The sequence below is a fragment of the Podarcis melisellensis genome, assembly GCF_964234715.1.
Source record: "Podarcis melisellensis genome assembly, chromosome: 9".
Lineage (NCBI taxonomy): Eukaryota > Metazoa > Chordata > Lepidosauria > Squamata > Lacertidae > Podarcis > Podarcis melisellensis.
The window spans coordinates 404,087-428,274 of NC_138541.1; the positions used below are offsets into that span (position 1 = coordinate 404,087).

A 24,188-nucleotide genomic window follows, 5' to 3' on the forward strand; every position below is an offset into this window, starting at 1 on the left:
TATTATTATTATTATTATTATTATTATTATTATTATTATTATTATTATTATGGCAGCCTTTTCCTGCTGCCCCTGACATTGAAAGGTCCGCTGCCTCTCAGCCTGGAGGCTCCATTTCGCGCCCCATTGAGAGAGTCACCTGCCAAGCTCGCCTTCTCGGTTGTCGGAGCCCCCGCCGTCCAGCCCCGCCTCTCCCGCAGCCCTGCAGCCGACGGGGCGGCTCCCCTTCCCGGCGCCGCCTCTGCCGGTCCGGCCTCCGGGGCGGGGCGAGCGGGGACTACGAGTCCCATCAGGCCGGCCCCGTCCGCCCGCTCACTTCCTCCTCCGCAGCCCAGCCAGCCAGCCAGCCAGGAGTCCCCGCAACGCCACGCCGCGCCGACGGGCTGCTCGACGGGGCCGCACTCCGGGCCGCCTGCCGCCTCCTCCCTCCGCCGCCGCGCCTCGCTCGCCCCCATGTCCGCCGCCTCGGCAGAGCTCCTGCGGGCCGACCGCGCCCCCTCCCTGCTGGCAAGTAGCGCGCGCCCCCGACGCCCTCCGGAGGGTCCCCGCGCCAGGGGTGGGGGGCCAGACACGGGTCGAGGGGGCGAGACACGCGTCGGGGGGCGGGACACGTGTCGGGAGGGGCGCACCCTCCTGCCAGCCCCTGGGTGCCCAGGCGCGCCCCCCCCGACGCCGCTCCGGAGGGTCCCCGCGCCAGGGGGGCGGGACACGTGTCGAGGGGGCGGGACATGTATCGACGGGGCGCCCCCTCCTGCGAGCCCAAAGGACCCCCGGTGCCCCCCCGACGCTGCTTCGGAGGGTCCCCGCGCCAGGGGTGGGTGGCCAGATACGCGTCGGGGGGCGGGAAACGTGTCCACGGGGCGCCCCCTCCTGCGAGCCCCTGGGGGCCCAGGCGCGCCCCTCCCCCGACGCCGCTCCGGAGGGTCTCTGCGCCAGGGGTGGGGGGCCAGACAGTTGTCGAGGGGGCGAGACACGCGTCGGGGGCAGAACACGTGTCGGGGGGGCGGGCGGGCGATGGGGCGCCCCCTCCCGCAACCCCAAAGGACCCCCGGTGCCCAGGCGCCCTCCACCCCGGCCCCGGGGGGCTCCGTGATCCTGGACAGCCGTCGGGGGCCAGGCTGGCCTCGCCGCTGCCCGTCGGGGGCTGCGCACCACGGTGCCAGCTGCCCCGCCCCTCGCGGCCTCGGGAGGCTTCTCTGTCCGGGCTCGCCCTGCCCTCGCCCTGGCGCAGTGCCCCGGCCGAGGGGGGCGAGACCCGCGTCCGCCCGTCGGGGCCGGGGGCGGGATCCCGCCGCCGCCTGGGGAAAGGGCCTAAAGGCGGACTTTGCTGGAAAGGGTCATGCAGCTGGCTGGGCGCCAGCCTGGCCACCCTCACAGGGTTGTGGGGAGGGGAAAAGGAGGAGGACCACCAGGCCCCCTTGGGCTCCTGGGGGGGGGGGGGGAAGCCAGGCAATTAGGAAGAACAACGGCAAAGATAATAAACAAAAGTTGGAGCAGGTGAGCCAAAAAGCTGAGTAATTCAGAGATGGGCATCCTGAGGTGGGCTGAGCAAAGGAGACCCCCTTGACCTGGGGCTGCCAAGTCTGGCGGAGGTGCCATGCGCATGCCCCCCTCCCCAACTCTGGCTGCTCCCTCCCTCTGGATAGTCGGGGCTCTCTAATAATAATAATAACAATATTTTATTTATATCCCACCCTCCCCAGCCGAAGCCGGGCTCAGAGCAGCTAATAAAAAAAAAGTAATACATTTACATAAAATCACAATCAATTAATTGACATGCAGCCCCGGGCACGGCTGGCTGGGGTGCAGACAGACGCCCTGCCCTGGGGCTTTCTGATGGACGTGGGGGCCCAGGACCCCTTGAAACCAGGCTCAGCCCCAGGAACATAGTTTTGATGCCAGCGAATATCTCTGGAGCAAGTGGCGTTGCAACTGTCGGACGTGGCTTTGAGCAGGGGCTGCAGGAGCGCCTGGACTTGGGGGGCAGCGTGGGTCAGGGGAGGGGCTGCAAGACACAGACCCAAATCCCCTTTGGGCATTCTTGGGGGGGCTCCTTGCCTCTAGGGCGCCTGGCCGGGTACCAGGAGGCTGGGCCCCCTTGGGCAAGGCTCCCCTGTGGTTCTCAGCCTGCCTTCTCCCCCCCCCCCCCCCCGCCTGCAGGGGGCAGACCAGGCGGACTATGAGGACGAGGACCTGGCGGGGGAGCTGATGGACGGGGGCGACGAGGAGCCCCGGGCATGGACCCTGCAGGAGAAGGCTCTGCACGAGGCGCGGCTGAAGGCCAAGGCCAAGCGCCGCCTGCGCCGGACGTCCTCCCGCGACTCCAACCGCGAGTCCCTCTCCGAAGGCGGGGAGCCCCTCCCCGACCCCAGCAGCCCCAAGGGGAAAAGCCACGACCGCAAATCCCGCATGGGCAAAGGCCGGGGGCTGCCCAAGAAAGGTAGCAACGCCCACCCCACAACCCCGGCCTCCTTGTGCCCGCTGCGGGCTCTGGCAACGGCCGGAGTGGCTGCAGCCGTCTTGGGGGGTGTTGTTTGGGTGACAGCGCTCAGCCCACCTCTCTCTCTCTCTCTCTCTGTCTAGGTGGCGCAGGGGGCAAGGGCGTGTGGGGGGCCCCCGGGGTGGTCTACAGCTACCAGGAGCCGGACGCCCGGGACCCCAACTACGATGAAGTGGCACAGGTACCCTGGGCCAGAGGAGGGGGGCCTGGGGGGGGGTGTCTTCCCAGGCAGCTGTCCTTTCTCCCCACCCCAAGGCCACGTGCCCCATTGCCATGGGAGACCTTGTCCCTCCTGCCCCACAGCCTGCAGGGGGGCATAGAGACCCCTTGGCGGCACAGAACTTGAATCGTCTAACGCATGGTGAAGGACCCCACCCCATGGCCAGGCAGCGGGCACGGATTCATATGCCAGGTGCAGCTGGGAAGGGGGTGCCGATTGACAGGGGGTATTCTGGGTGCTGCGCTTGAGACGGCAGCCCCCAGGCCTGGGTGGGGGGACAGGCGCCCTCCCTTCAGTGCAGGCCTGGGACCCAAGTCGGGGGGAGGAGGAGAGGGCAAGCCAGCCGCCACTTTCCTCCAGACTCTTGAGCCCCTTGCGCTCCCCACCTGGCCCCAGGCAAAGCAAAGGGAAAGCTGAAACAAGGGTCCTTTAACTGGAGGGCCCCCCTGCTCCTTGGGGGGGTCTCCCGCCATGATCCCCACAGCAGTGGGGCAGCCCACACCTTCTGGGGATGATGCCCCGTGGGGTTCATGGGCCGCCGCTTCCAGAAGGCTGGGCTCTCTGCCCCCTTTCCGGGGGTCTTCTCTGGGTGCCAGCAGGACCCTTCTGGAGAAAGGGGCAGGGTCCTCCCTGGCGAGGGGTTGTGGGGCTTGGCAAGCCTGACCCCGCCCTCTGTGCCGCCTGGCCTCTCCCCAGGGGGACACGGTCTACGCCACGGTGGTGCCCGAGCTGGAAGAGGAGGAGTTGGAGAAGGCCGTGCAGCCCATGATGAAGGAATACTTTGAGCACGGAGACACTCTGGAGGTGGTGGTGCGTATTCTGGGGCCGGAAGCAGGATTCTGGGGGGCAGCCGGGATTGGGGCCCGCTCAGATGTTTGGCCACTGGGGAATTCTGCTGCAAGCCAGAGGGGGCTCTCTGGGGGGAAGGGACGGAGGGAGGGCAGGAAGGGATGTCATGGAAGAGGAATCCCAGAATTGCAGAGTTGGGCAGGGACCTCCAGGACTCATCCAGTCCAACCCCTTGCAGTGCAGGCGTCGCAGCTCAAGAATCCCAGGCTGGCAGCCCTCTGACCTCTGCTTAAAAACCTCCTGCGAAGGAGAGGCCATTCCCTCCAAGGCGAAAGAACGGATCCAGGGACAGGGTCACTTCTTCCTCATTCAGAATCGGACGCTGGATCTGAGCTCTGACGGGGGGGGGAGGGAGGGGGCATTTGTGAGGCCAAGGGGGCCTTTGCTTGATTTATCGGCTACTTTAAAATGAGGCTGTATTTTAAATTGCAATTTTTTTTACCGTGATTTTATTGGTGTTAGCTGCCCTGAGCCCAGCTCTGGCTGGGAAGGGCAAGGTATAAATAAAATTTATTATTATTATTATTATGAATATTATTGTTATTTGACATGGCAGCTGGGAAAGTCTGGCCAGGGCGGGGGCTCTGCTCCCCTTCTCCTGGGCCAGTCGGTTCTTGAAATAAGCAGAATGATGAGACCCTCCAGAGTGGGCAGGTGGCCTTGAGGAATCCGCTGGCAGTAATGAGAACTGCAATATCGAAGGTCAGTGGATCCCAGGTCCCCTTTGGTCCTTAAGAGGCTGGCCTCCCTCTTCTGTCTCACCCTGGAGCTCAGCTGCCAGCAAAGTTCAGAGAGGATGGAAGTCGTCCCTTCCGAGCCGACAATTCCGTGATTCATTGGAATTTCTTAAACAGGTTGCCGGGGTGATTTCTGCACCGCAGGGGGTTGGACTAGATGGCCCTATGGGATCCCTTCCAGCTACAGTTCTGGGAGAAGAGCAGCTTGGCAAGTTCCTGTCTGTGCTGGGCAGAAGGGAGTCGCATTTGCAAAGGAGGCCACCAGCCTATCCTGCCCACCCGAATGCCCCACTGAATAATATAACAATAATTTATTATTTCTACAATAATTATAATTATTATAACAATAATTTATTATTTCCCCAGCTACACTGGGCGGCTCCCAACAAAAGATTAAAAATACATTAAATCATCAGTCATTAAAAACTTCCCTAAACAGGGCTGCCTTCAGGTGCCTTCTAAAAGTCAGGTAGTTGTTTGTCTCTTTGACATCTGGTGGGATGGCATTCCACAGGGTGGGTGTCACCACCGAGAAGGCCCTCTGCCTGGTTCCCTGTAACTTGGCCTCTCGCAGGGAGGGAACTGCCAGAAGGCCCTCAGCGCTGGACCTCACTGTCCGGGCAGAGACGCTCCTTCAGGTCTACCCCACTGGAAGGGCAGCGAGGGCGTCTCCATGGGGCCTCCACCATGGATTAGCAAGGACTAGCAAGTTGTGGTGGCTACTAGCCAGAATGGCTCTGCTCTGGAAGGCGGCAGTTGGGCTTCCGAATGTCACTTGCACTCATATCCTGCTTGTGGGGTTCCCGAGTTGGCTACTCGGAGAGAAGGATGCCAGGCTGGGTGGACCATTGGCCTCATCCAGCAGGCTCTCCCAATAATAATAATAATAATAATAATAATGATAATGATAAATTTTATTTATTCCCCAGCCAGAGCCGGGCTCAGGGCGGCTAACACCAATAAAATCACTGTAAAAACATAATGGGGGGAAAGAGAGGGGGAGGGAAGAAAAGAAAAAAACCAATTTAAACTACAGGTTAAAATGCAGTTTTAAATGCAGCCGTATGTCCTGCCCCCAGGGCAGTGCGGCTGTGGACAGATCCTGCCTCTCAAAACGCCCTTGCCCGTCTTGCTCAGAGCTGCCAGGGCACACCAGTGAGATGGGTGGGGGGCAAATAAGAAAGTTATTCTTCTTCTTACTGCAGGAGCTGCTCCGCGAGCTGAACCTGGGCGGGCACAAGGCGGCTGTGCCCTCGCTGGCCGTGGCGCTGTCTCTGGAGGGCAAGGCCAGCCACCGGGAGCTGACCTCCCGCCTGCTCTCGGACCTGGTGGGGAAGGTGATGAGCCCCGAGGACATCGCGGCCGCCTTTGACCGGACGCTGAGCGACCTCCCCGACCTCATCCTGGACACCCCCGAGGCCCCGCAGGTGGGGGGCAGGCCGAGCCCTGCGAGGGGGGGCTGGGTTGGGGGAACGGGGGGCAGACGGACGTGTGACCCCTCCGCCCCCTGTGTCCGTCTTTGCAGATGCTGGGCCAGTTCATCGCGCGGGCCGTGGCGGACCATGCGCTGCCGCTGGACTTCCTCGAGCGCTACAAGGGGCGCGTGGACTGCGAGCACGCTCGGTGAGGGGGCCGGGCTCACGGGGGGAGGGCAGATGGGGGCCCTCGCCCGGCCCCAGGTGTGACCCACTCAGGGCTGGCATGCACCCAAGGAAACGGGGGCAGTTGGCAGGCTGGTGTGCCGGGCAAACTCCGGTCCTTGGTGCAGCATAAATCAGTGGCCCAGGCTTTAGACGACGGAGCGCACTATTCAGCAGAGAAAACGGTGCGCAAACAGAGAACTCCAGAGCTCATAAATGGGAGTAAACAGGAGAGGAAGGATGGCAAGGAGATACCGTATTTTTCGCTCCATAAGACACACTTTTCCCCTCCTAAAAAGTAAGGGGGAATGTGTGTGCATCTTATGGAGCGAATGCAGGCGGGAGGCTCTGCTCAGCGCTCCCTTTAAAGAGCCGCGTGGAGCGTGTGTGAGGCTCTTGGGGGCTTTTCCCCAAGGAGGGAGAAGGGCGCGGCTCTTGGGGGAACCTTAGCCGCGTGCAGCCTCTCCCGGGCAGGGGGTGAAGGCTCCCCTTGCCCGGGAGAGGCTCCGCGTGGCCAAGCAAGAAGCCAGGACAGCCAGCGGGATCGCTGCCCAGAAAAAGCCCCCAAGAGCCGTGCTCCCTTTAAAGAGTGCGTGGCTCTTGCGGGAGGTGGGGGGAAAGCCAGGAGGCTTGATTTTGCTGAAGCCAGGAGGGCAAGGGGGATGGGTGTGAGCTCAGCATGAATAAAAGAGGAAGTGAAGAGAAATGCTTTTAGGAAACTCCGGAGGTCCTAAACAGGAGAGGCAGGATTTACCATCTCCTTATGAACTCTCTTCCTGGCCCTTAAGATTAACAAAACTAACAATAGCTACATCTAAGCTATCTACCATCTTGATGACCCAGGATGCCTGATGCAGCAACTGGCCTGTGTTTAGAATGCTGATACGTGCCTGTCAGGCGTAGAAAATGGCCAGAAATGCAGAGGCTTGTGGGATTTGATCAGAAGTTATTGCCCATGAATCGAACCCAGTCAGCGCCGTGCTTTCATTGTGGACACAATGGCTTGAGGCCTATTTTATAATTCCTCATAGTAATCCCACCTGACCCCCCCACTCCGGATATTTGCACTCCTACACCTGGCACCCTCCAAAACTTTCCCCCAATTTTTTTTTTAAATTACTTTTCACAAGATTATAAACAAACAAAACACAAACAAACATAAATCATAACCGTATTAGAATTACACTTATTAACATTGTTAAGTGACTTCCTCGCTTTCCCTTGGTTGAATTTCCATGCATATCCTTATAACGGCTTTCCAAATCCTGATTCTTATAAACTTAACTTAGTCCATTAATATCCTTATATCTTTTCAATTCAAAATTGTACATGTTAAACATCACTTAACTTATATAAATTCCTAAGCCAATCTGTTGCCTGCAAGCTATTTCCAGTTAGTTTAACTTAACAAATTTAGCTAAATAATCGTTACATTTTGTCCATTCTTCCCAAAACTGGGCACCCTGGTGCCCCGCGCAACCAGCCTCTATGGGTAAGACGCCCCTGGACCCCCTCGCCCTCCCCACTGGCCCCTCTTTCCTGATGTCCGGCTGCCGCCTTCTCCGCAGCGCATGGGGCCAGGTTGCTCTTGGGGGTCTCTCCCAGCCCCACAAAACCATTCTCCATTTCCAGGGCTGCTCTGGACCGCGCGGCCATCCTCTTGCGCATCAAGCGGGACGTCAACCGCCTGGACAATGTCTGGGGCGTGGGGGGAGGACAGAGGCCCGTCAGGCATCTCATCAAGGAGGTGAGGCGCAAAACGCTTTGCGGCCAGCTTGAGAAAAATGCTCAAATGCACCGTATTTGGGGGGGGGGGGTGAAAACATAAAACAGCTTTGGAACACTATATGCGAAGAATTAAAGGAGATATTTGAAACATCAGTTAAGAAGAAACCAGAAGACCATCCCCAAGAATAGGATAAATACATTCTTATACGCAACGGCAGCTGCCAGGGCATGGATTGCAAAAAATTGGAAAGGGGAATATGTACCCTCAAATGTTGTGAATTCCTAAATATGGCAAAATTAACTGCAATAAGAGGAAAATCAAACCAAAAAACAGAGAATGGAGTTGTGTAAGAGAATATATAAAGAAACATTCTTTCAGAATTGAAATATCGATAATGCAGAATAAGAAGGACGCAGGAATAAGAGCAAGGGTAACAATAAGCAAGACAGACGAAAGCTCATACCAGAACAAACTTAGTTGGTCTATAACGGGCATAGGCAATCTTCGGCCCTCCAGATGTTTTGGCCTACAACTCCCATGATCCCCAGCTAACAGGACCGGTGGTCAGGGATGATGGGAATTGCAGTTCAAAACATCTGGAGGGTCGAAGGTGGGGGGTGCCTGGTTTACAACCATAATCCGTTCTGGGGGTCCATTTGTAAACCAAAACAGGTTGTGACCCAAGGTGCGCTTTCGCCAATGGGGCCTCCAGAAAATGATTTGTTCATGGTCCCCCCACCCCAATGGGTTGTCATCCAAAAAAAGGTTGCAAACCGGGACATGCACTTCTGAGTCTGACGTTTTTGTAGTCCAAGGCGCACGCAAACCAAGGAATCACTGTGCAAGTCTTCCAGGGGCTCAAAGGTGGAGCAGCCTTGGGGTCAGAAGCCTCCATTTCTGGGCAGGATGCATCCCCTCTGAGCCCCCCACTTGCGGAGCTGAGTCTCGCCTTCCGTAGGCCCCACTTTGCATGGCTGCCCTTTCCGGGACCGGCCCCACGGAGCAGCGACGCTTGCCAAGGAAGCTTTTGTCTCCTGGCCTTGAACTCTCCCCAGTTCTGCCAGACACTGTCTGGGGAGACACAGCAGTTGGTGTTGTGCACGGCTGGGGGGGCGTGTTGGCGGATAGGGGGCTGGAATTTTGCCTTGGTGAAGGTCTGGAGAGCTGCTGTGTCCTGTCTGGACCCAAATTAAAACGTCAAGGCGTTTCCTTCTTGGGGGGCGGCAGAATTCCTTGCAAAACCTGGGGGGTGCCAATGCCCCACAATAGCAACCTTTGTTTCTAGGCTTGGCTGGGGGGGGTGCTGTCCTGAGCTGTTGTGGGGCTCAGTGCTCCCTCTCCGCTATTATTATTATTATTATTATTATTATTTATTTTATTAAGATTTTCCAACAAATTTTAACAAATTCAAAAATTCAAATTACATTTTACAATTTCAGTGAACCCCCAACTTCCTTTTCTGGTTTGTAACATATTTGTTTGTTCTGCTTATAATTTTATATCCCTTATATGCTAAAATTAACATTGTCTTCTTAATCTCTTCTTAATATTTGTCCATTGCAAGTGTATTACTCAAATCCGGCCAGTGAGTTGATTTCAGTGCATTGTTTCTGTATACACATCCTAAAAGGTTCCCCATCTTATGTGTGTTTACGCTGCTTCATTCGCTGGTCTCTCCTCTCTGCTCTTCCAGATGAACCTCTTGCTCCGCGAATACCTCCTTTCGGGCGAAGTCTCTGAGGCCGAGCACTGCCTTCGCCAGCTGGAGGTGCCTCACTTCCACCACGAACTCGTCTACGAGGTAGCGCAGGGCCTCCTTCGGGGCCCTTGGGGGCTGCGTGGGGACGGGCAGTGCCCGCCTCTTGGCCGCTGGGCGCGGCTTCTGGGCTGGGCCTCGCCCGCTCCCCTCTGAGCCCTTTCCTGGCCTTCTCCCCCAGGCGGTGGTGATGGTGCTGGAGTCCACGGGAGACACGGCCGTGGCCATGATGGTGCGGCTGCTGAAGGTGCTGTGGGAGACGGGCCTGGTGACGCTGGACCAGATGAACCGGGTGAGGAGATCTGTGGGTATTGGGGGCTGTTCCAATTGAAAAAAAAGAATAAAGTGGTACCTCTGGTTGCGAACGGGATCCATTCTGGAGGCCTGTTCGCAACATGAGCAGAACGCAATCCGCATCTCGGTGTGTGCGCAGGTCACGCTTCTGCGCATGCGCGTGACATCATTTTGTGGAAACGGTGAAACCCGGAAGTAACTCTTTCTGGTACTTCTGGGTCGCTGCGGGACGCAACCTGAAACCTCGCAACCTGAAGCAAACGTAACATGAGGTATGACTGTAATAATAATAATAAATGAGAAGAAGAAGAAGAAGAAATTCTAATTAGAAATTGAGTAAAGATTGGCTAACGTTCAAAGAATATCTTTAAATGTACGGCAAGAACACAGATCTCCTGACAGATTTGGATTGAATCTTGAAGTTTAAGGAAATGAGAAATTTCTCCTGATAATTGACCAAAAAGAATAATAAAAATGAAGTGCGTATAGACTGGTAAGGTGTGATGCTAATGCAGTCTGGCAGGGAGGCAGCCGTGCTGCTCTGGGGGGGGGTCCACCCTCAGCCCCCCCTGCACTGACCCCTCTTGCTTCCTCCCCCCCCCAGGGCTTCCAGCGGGTGTACGATGAGCTGGGAGACATCAGCCTGGACGTCCCGCTGGCGCACAGCATCCTGGAGCGGCTGGTGGACCTCTGCTTTGAGGAGGGCGTCATCACCAAGCAGCTGAGAGACGCCTGCCCTGCGCGGTAGGCCACGCTCCGCCCTTCTTGCCCTCGGGGTTCAGGCGGGGAGAGAGCAGAGGTCCAGAGCGCCACGCTTGCTGGTCTCTCAAAACGGCCCTCAGGGGCTTGGATCCTGCGGGCCACTTTCCCACAGGCAAATGTGCACCAGTGAGAGTAGCGGCCTGGACTGGGTGGGCTGCTGGCCTGATCCGTCTGGCTTTCCTGATGCGCTCCTTGCGTCTGACGGGCGCTGGAGCCCCCTCCGTTCCGCCCCAACTTCCGGGAGGGTCCTTTGTTCGTCTGAACCGGGGATGGAGCAGTTTGCTAGGTCTCTCCAGTCCCAAAGCCCACCCATCTCTTTGCTCTTTGAGGGTCAGAAGAAGAGAATCGTGGCGCTGGGGGGACCCCCAAAGGTCCTCTAGTCCAACCCCTTGCAGCCAGCTAGTTTCTCTGTGTGTGTGTGTGTGTGTGTGGCAGGATGGCTGTGGCCATTACAGGTCTGCAGGTCTTTGCAGACTGGAACGGGAGTAGGTTTTGTCATGGGGGGCCTGGGAATGGGGCAGCGAAGATCCAAAGGCTTTTTCTGTGGGTGTGGGTGTGTGTGTTGTGTTGTGTTGTCACTCCCCCCCCCCCAACTCACTCTCTCCTTCTTTCCTCAGGGGCCGGAAGCGCTTTGTCAGCGAGGGGGACGGCGGCCAAATCAAGCCCTAGCTTGACTATTCCAGCCCTGGCCTCTGCCCCCTGCGATGCCCCCCCAGCCCAGCAGGGCCTGCCAGCTTCAAGGGAGAGGCCAGGAGGCTGCGCCAGACACCCCTCGCCCCCCCACCAGAACCAGCCTGGGAAGGAAAGGGAGCTTCAGCCGCCACATCCGCGTCAGCCTGGCGAGGGGGTCAAAAGAGGGAGCTTGCCCTCCCGCAGGGCACCCCATCCGGGTCTTGCCCCCCTTCTCCAGCCCCCCACAAACGCATCTCAGGAAGCAGAGGGGAGCCTGGGGCCCTGGTCCAGCGGGGATGGCGGCCGCCTTGGCATTCCTGGCCCTATAGGGCTCCCTAGGGACCCAGGCTTCCTCCAACAGGTCTAGCCCATTGCTGCATCCCAAAAGGGCACAAATCCCTCCCCCAAAGCCCCCTCCGCAGTCCCCTAATTTCTGCAAGGTCTATCCTTGCTGCTTAAGGTTTGTGTTGGGGGAGGAAGATCTCAAGGTCTGGGGAAGCAGCTCTCTCGGGTATCGGGGAGGGCAGAGCGGCGTCTCATGAGCACGGCTGGAAGATAAGGTGGGGGGTGGAGACGGGGAGGGGCCTGGTGTCCTTGCAGCGGTGGGGGGAACGGGTGGCATGTGGAAAATCTAAAAATAAAAACGTATCCAAAGGAGCTGGCTGTGCAGTCTCTTCCTGCGACTGGTTGGGGGCAGGGACAGAAGGCCCGTGGGGGCAAAATGGCACTGGCAGGGGCACGGGCGTCACCCTCACACAATTTGCAAAAGGTGTGAACCCCCCCAGACACATAAAAGCAAATAATAATGAATTATTTTCAGGCAGGTAGCCGTGTTGGTCTGACGCAGTCAACAAATTTTTAAAAAAGGTATCTGAAGAAGTGTGCATGCACATGGAAGCTTATACCCAGAACAAACTTAGTTGGTCTATAAGATGCTACTGGACAATTTTTTAAAATTATTATTAATTTACTATTTATACCCCAGCCACTCTGGGCAGCTTCCAACAAAAGATTAAAATACAATAGTCCATCAAACCTTAAAATCTTCCTAATACAGGGCTGCCTTCAGATGTCTTCTAACAGTCAGGTGGTTGTTTATTGCCTTGACATCTGATGGGAGGGTGTTCCACAGGGCAGGCGCCACCACTGAGAAGGCCCTCTGCCTGGTTCCCAGTAACCTCACTTCTCGCAGGGAGGGAACCGCCAAAAGGCCCTTGGAGCTGGACCTCAGCGTCCTGGATAGACGATGGGGGTGGAGACCGAGGCCGTTTAGTGTTTTAAAGGTCAGTACCAACACTGTGAATTGTGCTCGGAAAGGTACTGGGAGCCTACGTAGATCTTTCAAAACCAGTGTTATGTGGTCCCAGCGGCCACTCCCAGTCACCAGTCTAGCTGCCGCATTCTGGATTAGTTGTAGTTTCCGAGTCACCTTCAAAGGTAGCCCCGCATAGAGCGCATTGCAGTAGTCCAAGCAGGAGATAACCAGAACATGCACCACTCTGGGGAGACAGTCTGCAGGCAGGGAGGGTCCCAGCCACTTGGAGGGTTGTGCTTCAGCATCTTAGAAGCAAGAAGGGCGACTTGCCTTTCGCATGGTCCTGTGTCAGGTGGCAAAAGGGTCAGAGAAGCTCAGGGACCCATTCCTCAGATCAGCTGGAGAATTTCCTTTATGTTGCATTATATCCCACCTTTTGTTTTCCCTCCAAGGAGCTCAGGGTGGGGTGTGTGGTTCTTCTCATTTCCTCCTTTAATCTGCACAACAACCCTGTGAGGCAGGCAAGGCTGAGAGGCTTCATGGGAGGCAGTGGGGTGCAGTGGTCAGAGCATGGGTAGGAAAACTAAATCTGGCCTGCTGACGGTCCGGGTATCAGCGTGTTTTTACATGAGTAGAATGTGTGCTTTTATTTAAAATGCATCTCTGGGTTATTTGTGGGGCATAGGAATTTGTTCATTACTTTTATCCAAAATATAGTCTGGCCCCCCACATGGTCTGAGGGACAGTGGACTGGCCTCCTGCTGAAAAGGTTTTCTGCCCTCTGGGTCAGAGGGTTGGCCTGGGACCCGAGGGAAACACGGGTTCAAATCCCCAGCAGCCACAAAGCTCCCTGCGAAACCCTTGCGCCAGTCACTCACACTCAGCCCGGCCGGCCTCACAGGGTCGTTGGGACAAAAAATGGGGAGAACTGTTTGCCACTTGGAGCTCCTTGGGGGAAAAGGTGAGATATAAATGCAATAAATCTAAAAATACAGCCTGTCTGGGATTGGAAGCCTGCTCTCTCTCAGGTTGGCACTCTACCCACGAGGCAACCCTGGCTTTTTAATGATGCCTGTGGACTTTGGGAAGCATGGAGGGGCTGCCCCACACATTTCTGGGGGCTCACGAGGACCAGGGCTGAGGGACCCATTTTGCCAGCCTTGAAACCCCTGTGGCGGCTCTCGGCCTTTTCCAGGTCCCACTTCGGACGGGGGGGGGGGGGGAGTATCTGAGGGACCCAGAAAAGGGACCCCTGTCTCTTGGGGGGCAGTATTTGAGGGGTCCTCCCCATGCGACAGGCCCTGCTCTCTTGGCTCCTGCTGCAGCTGGATCAGGTCCGAGGAGGGGCCCTTCCAGGCCAGCCTCCTATTGCCCCCCAGGGACAGTGTGGTGCAGTGGTTAGTGTCCAGCTATCCCCAGGGTGTGTTCTGGAAGCTACCAGCATGAGTGTGACCAAACTGCGGGAGGCAGTGGAAGACAGGAGGGCCTGGCGGGCTCTGGTCCGGGGTCCCCGTTTTTTGTGTTGAATAGATGCTACATGGTCACTGATGGCCCTAGTAGGTATCGCAAGCCATTTGCACATAACAAAAATATGTATTTTATCAAAGTCATTGTTGAACTGAAATACAATGGAGTACGTTCATAGTGAAATACAGTATTATTTTGTACATTAATACAAAATACAAGTATATTAAGAGTGAAATTGTTAAGCTCTAACTGTATGTAGGTTTTATTTTAGCTGTTTTTTTATCTTATATTTTGGAAATGTACATCCAGTGGTATTTCCTTTGATTTTTGGGGGGGCCCCCAAAATAAAGGGGGGCCCTAAACTAGAGCTTGTTGAGCTTATGCGCAAATCCGGCGCTGGACGGAGGCGGCGCCCCTTTGCAGAATCCCTGCCGCGGAGGCGCATGCGCGGGATGCCAACCTCTCGCCAGGCGCCACGGCACCCTTTGCCACCCGACGGGGGGGACCGCGAGCACTTCCGGGGTGCCAAGCGTGGCGGGAGGCGGGGAAAGGGCAGGGACTACATCTCCCAGAGTGCAGCGGGGTTGGGGCGCCGCGGGGTCTGCCGGGAAAGGTAGTTCTGCCCGCGTCGGGGAGCCGCGTGGAGTCGATCCGGAAGGGTGAGCGAGGCGGCGCTGCCGCCCCCCGACGGCGCTTTTGGGGAGGGGGATCCCGGGCAGGATCCTGCCCGTCGGGGGCGTCCCCGATCGGCCCCCGATCTCCTGCCCGCCCAACCCCAGCGCCTCTTTCCCCTCTCCCGCCCCGTCGGGGCTGCAGGTGCGGCGAGGATGGCCCGCGAGCGGCGGCGACCAGGACCCGAGGCGGGGCGGCGCCCGGCGGCGGAGAAGGGACCCCCGAGGGCGGCGGCGGCGATCGGGCCGAGGAAGGGGCGCGGCGCCGTCGGGGCTCCGGGGCAGTCGGGGGTCTCCCGCTCCCGGCTGGTGGCTGTGCTGGCGCTGGGCTCGCTGGCGCTGGGCTTGGCGGCCGTGGGCTACGGCGTCGGGGCGCGGCGCTGGCGGGCGGCGCGCGTCCTCTCCCTGCACCCGGCGCCGCGCATCCTCGACGCCAACAGCAGCGGCCCCCAGGCCCAGCCCGGCCGCTTCTGGGGCTCCTACCGGCCGCAGGTCTACTTCGGCATGAAGGCGCGCAGCCCCCGCTCGCCCGTCGCAGGTGAGAGGGGGAGCAGGGTCGGGCTGGATGACCCCCGGGGGCCCCGTCCAACTCCCAGAGGGCAGAGCTGTCAACGTCTCCCTTTTTCAAAGGGAAATCCCCTTATTCCGAATAGGATTCCTCGCAAGAATAGGGAAAGGTTGGCAGCTAGGCAAGAGGGCAGGGCCTTGCCCATGCACCCAGCGCCAGCGGCACCCTTGGCCCAGGTCTACGTGGCAGATGGCACAAGGCAGGTGGCACAGGCTCTGGAGCCTTCAGGAAGCTCCTATTGGCGTCCATTTGTCTCAAGATGGAAGCGTTGGGGTAAAGTCCGATTTGGACAGGTGTCAGAGCCTGCAGGGAAGGTGCGCTTTCAGCCTGGGGCCCACATCCAGCGCAAAACAGACCCCAGGTAGCTGCTGCTGGAAAGACACCCCCCCCATTGCCCCCCACTCACGCAGCAAAGGAGAGAGCACTGGCATGATGTGACTCGTGAGGAGCTGGCACGTGTCACAGGCTGCTGGGACCGGGGAGGTTCTTTGTCTCAACAACTGTTCCTTGGCAGCCGTTTTGGACGTAGCTGTCAACGTTTCCCTTTTTTAAAGGGAAATCCCCTTATTCCGAATAGGATTCCTCGCAAGAAAAGGGAAAAGTTGGCAGCTATGGTATTGGAATCTGGCCCAATAGTTTTGATCTTCGTGTAAGGGTTCCTCCCAGCTCTGCAATTGCCCAACCCTCTCCCAAAATCTGGGCATCATCTGTGCTCCAAGAGGAAAGAAGGGAGCCAGTGAGTTCTGCAAGTCAGGCACAGATATTTTTTTAAAAAAAATATTTTTAAATTAAATTTTCCATTTTAACAATCCAATCAGATCACATTAAATATTCCAGATACATATCATATAGTCCAAATATTCTGCCATATTATAAATTTTTATTGGGACTTCCCATGCTTCAAGTTCGGGGCGAGGGGGGCTCTGATCATCTCATATTTCTGCTGCCTTGAGTTTCCAATAGTTCCTTTACGTCTTCCTGTTGTGAACCTTCCTTCTCAAGTCAGGCACAGATTGGGCTTGCGAGGCTGCCATCCCGGCCTCTGTCCTCGTGGAGCGTGGCCAAGAGATGAGGAGACAACGGGGTCTTGGCCTTTGCTGTCCCCGGCAGAGTGGCTCTTTCCCTCGCTCTCCGCATTGCAGGGGTTGGACTAGATGACTCTGGAGGGCCCTTCCGACTCTGCCATTCTCGGCTCTTCCTGCAGGACTCATGTGGATGCACCAGCTGGAGGGGGACGTTCGGCTGCGCCACACCTGCGAGCAAAGCGACGGCCTGCCACGCTACGGCTGGCTGCTCCACGACGGCGTCAATTTTGGGGTGCAGGAGATCCAGGACGTGGGCCTCAGCCTGCAGACGGAGTTTGTGAAGCGACCTGGGGGTCAGCATGGGGGAGACTGGAGCTGGAGGGTCACAGTGCGGCCCGAGGTGAGTGGGGAAGGGCCAGCGGGAGAGACGGGCATCTCTTAAGGAATAATAATAATAATAATAATAAATTTTATTTATACCCCGCCCTCCCCTTCCAGAGCTGGGCTCAGGGCAGCTAACACCAGTAAAATTATAGTAAAAACATAATAGGGGGGAAAAAACCAATTAAAATACAGGTTAAAAAGGTAAAGGGACCCCTGACCATTAGGTCCGGTCTTGACCGACTCTGGGGTTGCGGCGCTCATGTCGCTTTACTGGCCGAGGGAGTCGGCGTACAGCTTCCGGGTCATGTGGCCAGCAGGACTAAGCCGCTTCTGGTGAAATCAGAGCAGCGCACGGAAACACCGTTTACCTTCCCACCAGAACGGTACCTATTTATCTACTTGCACTTTGACGTGCTTTCGAACTGCTAGGTTGGCAGGAGCAGGAACTGAGCAATGGGAGCTCACCCTGTCACAGGGATTCGAACTGCCGACCTTCTGATTGGCAAGTCCTAGGCTCTGTGGTTTAACCCACAGCGCCACCCTAAAAAAATAAAGGTTAAAATGCAATTTAAAATGCAGCCTCATTTTAAAAGTAGCCCATAGATCAAGACCATAAGGGGAGGGAAACATAAGGGTCAGACTGAGTCCAAACAGCTACGTCTTGCAGGCCCTGTGGAAAGATGTCAAGTCCCGCAGGGCCCTGGTCTCTTGGGACAGAGCGTTCCACCAAGTTGGGGCCAGGGCTGAAAAGGCCCTGGCCCTGGTTGAGACCAACCTAACCACCTTGCAATTTGGGACCTCAAGGTCCTCCGGGGGACATACCAGGAGAGGCGGTCCCATATGTATGCACCCATGGCCCTTCGTGGAGCTGGAGGGAGGTGCAGGGGGGCTGCTGCCTAGCTGTTACCAGGCCCAGGCATGCTTGCACCTAAGAAGAGCTTGCAGGATCAGGCCAGTGGCCTGCGGGAAACTTGCAAGCAGGATCTGAGCCGAAGAGCTGAGCTTTGCTGCCTCTGACCATGGAAGCAGAATGCAGCCGTTGTGGCTCATAGCCGCTGCCAGCCCTCTGCTCCGTGGCTTGGGCTGCTGGCTCCTTCGCAGGCCTTCAGACGGCAGCCCTGGCACCCGCTTGCCAGCAGACCTCAGCAGGGGGGGCGGCTACACAGTGTAACTTAATTTTAAGCACAAGGAAGCCTCTGGTTTCCTTGCCTTGTTTGTTCCAAAACACGCACAGTCCTTGAGGACCTAAAGATAACCCACCGCATCGTTCTCCTTCTGCCTCTTATCTTTTTCCGTGACCTCGAGACGGCAGCCGAGGCCCCAAACTCTGTCCGAGGGGCGGAAGGGAGCCAAGTTTCTCCCAAGTTTAGAATGCAGGGGGCTAGGAAGATGATGGACTTTTCTAGCCGACCTGACTGGAAGAGTCTGCGACCAGAAGGAGGAGGAGTACCAGGAGGAATGGATGAAATTCAAAGACTATTTAGTTAAATATGTTAAGGCAACTTAATTGGGAAAATTTCCAAATACCAGATAGGCTTAGGATTTAAATATGTGATGTTAGAGAATAAAATGCTTAAAGTCAAAATGAAAAGAAAGAACGATGTTAAGTGATTAAGTTAATTTTAGGAGAAATTTGGTTTTGAAAAACTGTTACAAAGATATATACTAAAACTCAGCCAGAGGGATTAGAGGAAGTCACCTAACCATGTTATGAAGATTGGATTAAGCACAGTTAAGATTTATGTTTGTTCGTTTGTTTTAAAATTTTGGAAAATCAATAAAAAAATAATAGAATGCATGGGGCTAACTGGCCCCTGACTGCCCCAAGATGCTCAGCCAGGATGCAAAGGCCTGTCTCAGATCAGGTTCCCGAGGCTTCGACCCACAAGTCTCACCCAGAGCGGGGCTCTCAGACTTCGAAGCAGACAGGCGCCCAGGCAGACAGAATCCTAGAATGGTAGACTTGAAAAGGGTGCCAGAGGTCCTCTAGTCCAACCCCCTGCAGTGCATCCATGATGGAGCTCACCCTCACACTCAATAAATAATAATAATAATAATAATTTTTTATCTATACCCCTCCCTTCCCGGTTCAAAAACCGGGCTCAGGGCGGCTAACAACCAATTTAAAACACTTAATTGTAAAAGCAGCATAAAATACAGCATAAAAACACAAATAATTATAAAATTCAAAGTTCAGAAATCAATTTAGGGGAAATCCCTCTAAGAAGCATTAGATAATCCCCAGGGCTAGCTGGCTGAATTGGTCCTACTTGGGCCAGCGAGGAGGCCAGGGGAGAATTAGCTGTGGGGTCTCAGAGCGGGTGATCTTCAAAAAAGGGGAGGGAAGACAAGGGAAATAAAAGATCAGGCTGAATTCAAATTAAAGGCCAGGCGGAATAGCTCTGTCTTACAGGCCCAACGGAAGGAGGTTAAATCCTGAAGTAGTAATAATAATAATAATTTATTATTTATACCCTGCCCACCTGGCTGGGTTTCCCCAGCCACTCTGGGCGGCTTCCAACAAAACACTAAAATACAGTAACCTATTAAACATTAAAAGCTTCCCTAAACAGGGCTGCCTTCAGATGTCTTCTAAAAGTCTGGTAGTTGTTTTTTCTCTTTGACATCTAGTGGGAGGGCGTTCCACAGGGCGGGTGCCACCACCGAGAAGGCCCTCTGTCTGGTTCCCTATAGCTTTGCTTCTTGCAATGAGGGAACTGCCAGAAGGTCCTCGGAGCTGGACCTCAGTGTCTGGGCAGAATGATGGAGGTGTAGACGCTCCTTCAGGTATACTGGACCGAGACCGTTTAGGGCTTTCAAGGTCAACAGCAACACTTTGAATTGTGCTCGGAAACATATGGGAGCCAGTGTAAGTCCCTAGTAAAGGGCCCTAGTCTTCTGGGACAGAGCATTCCACCAGGTTGGAGCCACCACTGAGAAGGCCCTGGCCCTGGGGGAGGATAGTCTGACTTCCTTGGAGCCCGGGACCTCTAAACTATGGTTATTCATGGACCTTAGGCTGCTCTGCGGGGCAGAGCAGGAGAGGCGGTCCAGTAAATACGAGGGCCCTAAGCCACAAGGCAGGGAGAGGAATCTTGCGGCTTCCTGACAGTGCTTTCTTGTTCTCAGAGAACTGGGCCTCCGGCCCCCTTCATCTCCCTGCTCTTCTACGTGGCGACGGATGGGCAGGGGTCTCTGCAGCCTGTGGTGGAGCAGAAGACCGGCCGCTTGGCATCCCTGACGGGCACCACTGAGGAGCTGGGCCACTTCACCATCACCTTCCAGCCGCCCACCAACGAGGCTGGCACAGCACCTCTCTATGCCAGGTACCCTGCAGGGCAGAAGTGCCACATTTTCCAATCCTAGGGGGTGGGGATGTGATTGTCTCTCCCTTAAGTAAGAACCCAGGCCGAGGTGGATGGATCAGGCCCATGGCCCAGCATGCTGCTCTCAGAGTGGACAGCCAGATACCCATTACAGGAAACACACAGGCAGGATCTGGGCACAAAATCAACCCTGCCCCCCAGCAGCTGGCATTCGGAAGCATTGCTCTGGACAAGAGGTCCCGAGGGTGGCAACACAAGAACGGGGCCTTTTCTGCAGTGGCTCCCCATTGGTGGGCTGCTGTCCCTAGGGAGGCTCACCTGGGGCCTTCACCATACATCTTTAGTGCCAGGCTAAATGTTCCTCTTCAACCAGACCTTTGGCTGATTGATTGATTCTCTGATTTATATACCACCCGTCGGCAAAAGATCTCAGGGCAGTTCACAAGACATTGGGTACGGGTATTGTATACATTCCAGTTGGCCAATTTAACTTGTATACTGTTCAGTCATTAAGGTACCAAATTATGATCAATGCAGTTCTAAAATTAATATTAAGATATTACAATTAACGAATCATATTCTATGGCCTTTTAACTCTGTTTGTGGGAAGGAGGGTTAGGTTTAGCTTTGCTTTAATTACCATATTTTTCACTGTATAAGACTAGGCGTTTTTCCTTAATAATAATGTCAAAAATTAGGGGCATCTTATACACGGGGCCATCTCCCCCCATTTTCTTAAACCGGAGCCCCCCAAAATAGGGGGTATCTTATACATGGGGGTATCTTATAGACAGAAAAATAGGGTATATATTTTGTGCTACTATCCTTCGTTTTTATCTTGTGAACCGCCCTGAAAGCTGTGGGTGAAGGGACACTATATAAATGAAATAGATAGATAGATAGATGTTAGATAAATGATAGATAGATAGATAGATTAGATAGATAGATGATGGATGGATAGATGGATAGAAAGATAGATAAAAAGAAAGACAGATGGATAGATGCCTCTGAATGTGGAGGAAGAGCCGTAGTCCTTGGCGCTGATTCTCGCTCCCTTTCTCCCTCTCCAGTTACAACCACCTGCAGGCGAAGGCCGAAGGGCTGGACCGCCTGAGCGACGTGGTGAAAGCCAGCCTGACCCCTCGCTTCACCTTCGCCCCCCCAGGAGCCCCCAAGCGCCGCTACTTTGGGGTGGATGCCTCTCACTCCCCGGCCGGGGAGCGGGCGCCCCCTCACAGCCAGCTGCTGGTGCACCAGGTGACGGTGTCCCTGCCCTGCCGCCTGGAGGTGCTCTTTGAGTCGGGCAGCGCGGGCGACCGTGCCGGGCGTCTGGCAGGCGAGGCTCTGTCGCAGGAGCTGGGCCGGCACACGGCGGCCTTTGAGCGGCGCTTTGAGGAGGCCTTTGGCCTGGTGCGCAAGGGCTTCTCCCCGCCGGAGCAGAGCTTTGCGCGGGCCGCCCTCAGCAACATGCTGGGCGGCATGGGCTACTTCCACGGGCGCTCGCTGGTGCAGTCGCCCCACGCCGAGCTCCCCCAGCCCTACCCGGAGGCGCCGCTCTTCACGGCCGTGCCCTCGCGCTCCTTCTTCCCGCGGGGCTTCCTGTGGGACGAGGGCTTCCACCAGCTGCTGCTGGCCCGCTGGGACGCAGCCCTCAGCCGAGATGTGCTGGCGCACTGGCTGGACCTCATGAACGCCGAAGGCTGGATCCCGCGGGAGCAGATCCTGGGCTCCGAGGCCCGTGCCAAGGTGCCCGCGGAGTTCGTCGTGCAGCACAGCAGTGCCGGAAACCCCCCGACGCTCTTCCTGGCGCTGCGGCAGCTGCTGGCGCAGGAAGCTCTGGAGACGGACTACCTGCGGCGCCTCTACCCGCGGCTACAGAGCTGGTACGACTGGTACAACAGCACGCAGGCCGGGCCCCTGCCCTTCACCTTCCGCTGGCGCGGCCGCGACCAGGACACCCAGGCGTTCCTGAACCCCAAGACGCTCACCTCTGGCCTGGACGACTACCCAAGGGCCTCGCACCCCTCGGAGGACGAGCGCCACCTGGACCTGCGCTGCTGGATGGCCGTGGCCTCGGGCGTCATGGCGGAGGTGGCCACGCGGCTGGGGGAGCCGGCCGAGGAGTACCGGCGCATGGCGGAGGCGCTGTCGGATGGGCAGCTGCTGGACCAGCACCACTGGGCCGAGGCGCTGGGCACCTTTGCCGACTACGGCAACCACACGCAGGCAGCATCCCTGGAGCGTGAGAAGCTGCGCCCACCTCCTCCGGGGCAGCCGATGCCCACGCCGCGCCTGCTGCGGGTGGTGCGGAAGCCGCCCCGGCTGCAGTTTGTGGGGGGCGCTTTTGGCTACGTGAGCCTCTTCCCGCTGCTGCTGCAGCTGCTGCGCCCCGACTCGCCGCGGCTGGGCAGCCTGCTGACCGACCTGCGCAGCGAGAGGAAGCTGTGGACGCCCTTTGGGCTGCGCTCGCTGTCGCGCTCCAGCCCCTTCTACCTCAAGCACAACACGGAGCACGACCCCCCGTACTGGAGGGGCCCGGTGTGGGTCAACATCAACTTCCTGGCCGTGCGGGCTCTAAAGCACTACGGCCGGCTGGAGGGGCCCTTCCGGGAGCAGGCGGCTGCCTTGTACCGGGAGCTGCGTGCCAACGTCGTGGGCAACGTCTACCGGCAGTACCTAGAGAGCGGCTACGTGTGGGAGCAGTATCATGACGGCACAGGCAAGGGCCAAGGGTGCTACCCCTTCACGGGCTGGTCGGCCCTGGTGGTGCTCATGATGGCCGAGGAGTACTGAGCTTCCGAAAGTGCCAGGCTGCCTCTGCCCTGCTCTTGGCGGGTGCGGTGCCCGCCTCCTCCCCTCAGGTGTTTTGACTCCTGGGCAGCTGGCCTCGACTGCTCTCCCTCCAGGATCTGACTTCTAATTTTCTAGCGAAATAAAGCTGTGAAGCTGGACGTGCCAGTGGCCTCTTGGGCTGTTTGGGCATTCCCATGCGCTGCCGCCTCTGGAGTTTGGGGCGGGGAGGGGAGATGCCTTGGAGTCAGAAGCGAAGGCAACATGAAAGGGGTTTGTGCGCTCAGAGCGGCTCCCAGGGAGTGCTAGTGAATCTGCATTTGGGATTTTATTTATTGTTGTTTTGCAAAAGTTATATGCCACTTTATTGTTTTGAAGAACCCTGAAAGCCTTTACATCTTTTTAGCTCCTGGGAGGGAGGGTTTTGACTGGTCCCCTGCTGCTTACGATTTGGGGAGTGCAGCTACAAATGTGCTGCAAGTTAACAACTTTTTGAAGCCCTGGGGATTAATGGGTTTATGGTGCAATAAACTGATATGAACTGGGCTTAGCTGTTCAGGGTCACAGCATGTTTCCCCACACTCAGAGAATAGAAGAGTTGCACAAAGGACCTTGAGGACCATCTAGCCCAACCCCTCTGCAGTGCAGGAATATGCAGCTGCCCCAAGCAGGGATCGAACCTGCAACCTTGGTGTTATCAGGACCAGGCTCTAAGCAACTGAGCTGTTGCGGCCAGGCAAACAGAGAGATATATGCATGCCTGTAAAACACAGGCCATCAGCCTCACCTGAATTCCATCCGTCCCAATACTTAGGTGAGCAAAATGGCACCATCTGCCCACAGGAGGGAAGGAAAAGCCTCCAAATCCCAACCCCAGGGGACAGAGTGAGCTGAGCGCCACAGGATCTTGCCTGACTGGTTGCTGGGAGATATGGAAAACTCCAGAGGCGGAAATCCCGCCGCCCCCCATGGAGCTTGAACGTCCTGCCTCCAAGGAGGCTGCTCTGCCCCTGGACCACAGGATCTCTCGCCAGGCCATCTCAAGGCACCATGCCATCACCTCTCCTGGGCCGCAGGCCCCTTCAGCAGGGACAGCTGGGGGGAGGGGAGAGGGCTCTTGTGCCTGGATGCTGGTTCCCCCCTGGCTGGCCACTGTGAGAACAGGAGGCTGTTATGGGCTGTGGCACCGATTCAGCAGAGCTCCTCTTGTCTCCTTACAGAAAGTGCTGCCCTCCGTTAGCAGTTGCATGGAAATTTGGGTTGCCACTTGCAAGAAAATTGTTTTGGCACAGGGTGCTACAGCTGACCATTCCCCGTCCCGGCCAGATTCCCAAAGAGGTCCCCCCCCCCCATTCACAGGAGACAAGTGTAGCCCTGCTGCATGTGTGGACTTGGTGTTCAAGCACGTTCCTCAGCCCTGGGACCGCTGGGTTTTGAGTCCACAGGCTGCCATATGAGGTGGGCCTCCCTGTTTGGCCACGTGGATTTGTGGACAAACTGGTATCGTGAAAGCTTGTGCCTTCTCCATTGTAACCCCCCACCC

General features: G+C 56.6%; 2 protein-coding genes across 2 annotated transcripts; both read left to right on the forward strand.

Annotated features, from left to right (window-relative positions):
• The first annotated feature begins 423 nt into the window (after positions 1-423).
• LOC309377604 (programmed cell death protein 4-like) lies at positions 424-11,816 on the forward strand. Its single transcript, XM_081925129.1, has 11 exons — positions 424-507; positions 2,161-2,440; positions 2,584-2,681; positions 3,417-3,530; positions 5,512-5,733; positions 5,832-5,929; positions 7,579-7,693; positions 9,369-9,476; positions 9,613-9,723; positions 10,330-10,469; positions 11,105-11,816. The coding sequence occupies exons 1-11, from the start codon at positions 454-456 to the stop codon at positions 11,154-11,156; spliced, it is 1,392 nt and encodes a 463-aa protein (XP_081781255.1). The 5' UTR covers positions 424-453; the 3' UTR covers positions 11,157-11,816.
• Positions 11,817-14,647: 2,831 nt separating this feature from the next.
• Positions 14,648-22,806, forward strand: MOGS (mannosyl-oligosaccharide glucosidase). The gene is made up of 4 exons (XM_081924927.1): positions 14,648-15,090; positions 16,325-16,545; positions 19,659-19,855; positions 20,926-22,806. The coding sequence occupies exons 1-4, from the start codon at positions 14,709-14,711 to the stop codon at positions 22,646-22,648; spliced, it is 2,523 nt and encodes an 840-aa protein (XP_081781053.1). The 5' UTR covers positions 14,648-14,708; the 3' UTR covers positions 22,649-22,806.
• The last annotated feature ends 1,382 nt before the right edge of the window (positions 22,807-24,188 follow it).

Excerpts from the sequence above, each read along its gene's own strand:
- LOC309377604 (XM_081925129.1), top strand. The coding sequence starts at position 454 with ATGTCCGCCGCCTCGGCAGAGCTCCTGCGGGCCGACCGCGCCCCCTCC. Across the intron at positions 508-2,160 it reads ACCGCGCCCCCTCCCTGCTG|GGGGCAGACCAGGCGGACTA; the intron begins GCAAGTAGCGCG and ends CCCCGCCTGCAG. Across the intron at positions 9,477-9,612 it reads ACCACGAACTCGTCTACGAG|GCGGTGGTGATGGTGCTGGA; the intron begins GTAGCGCAGGGC and ends CTTCTCCCCCAG.
- MOGS (XM_081924927.1), top strand. The coding sequence starts at position 14,709 with ATGGCCCGCGAGCGGCGGCGACCAGGACCCGAGGCGGGGCGGCGCCCG. Across the intron at positions 15,091-16,324 it reads CCCCCGCTCGCCCGTCGCAG|GACTCATGTGGATGCACCAG; the intron begins GTGAGAGGGGGA and ends CTCTTCCTGCAG. Across the intron at positions 19,856-20,925 it reads ACAGCACCTCTCTATGCCAG|TTACAACCACCTGCAGGCGA; the intron begins GTACCCTGCAGG and ends CTCCCTCTCCAG.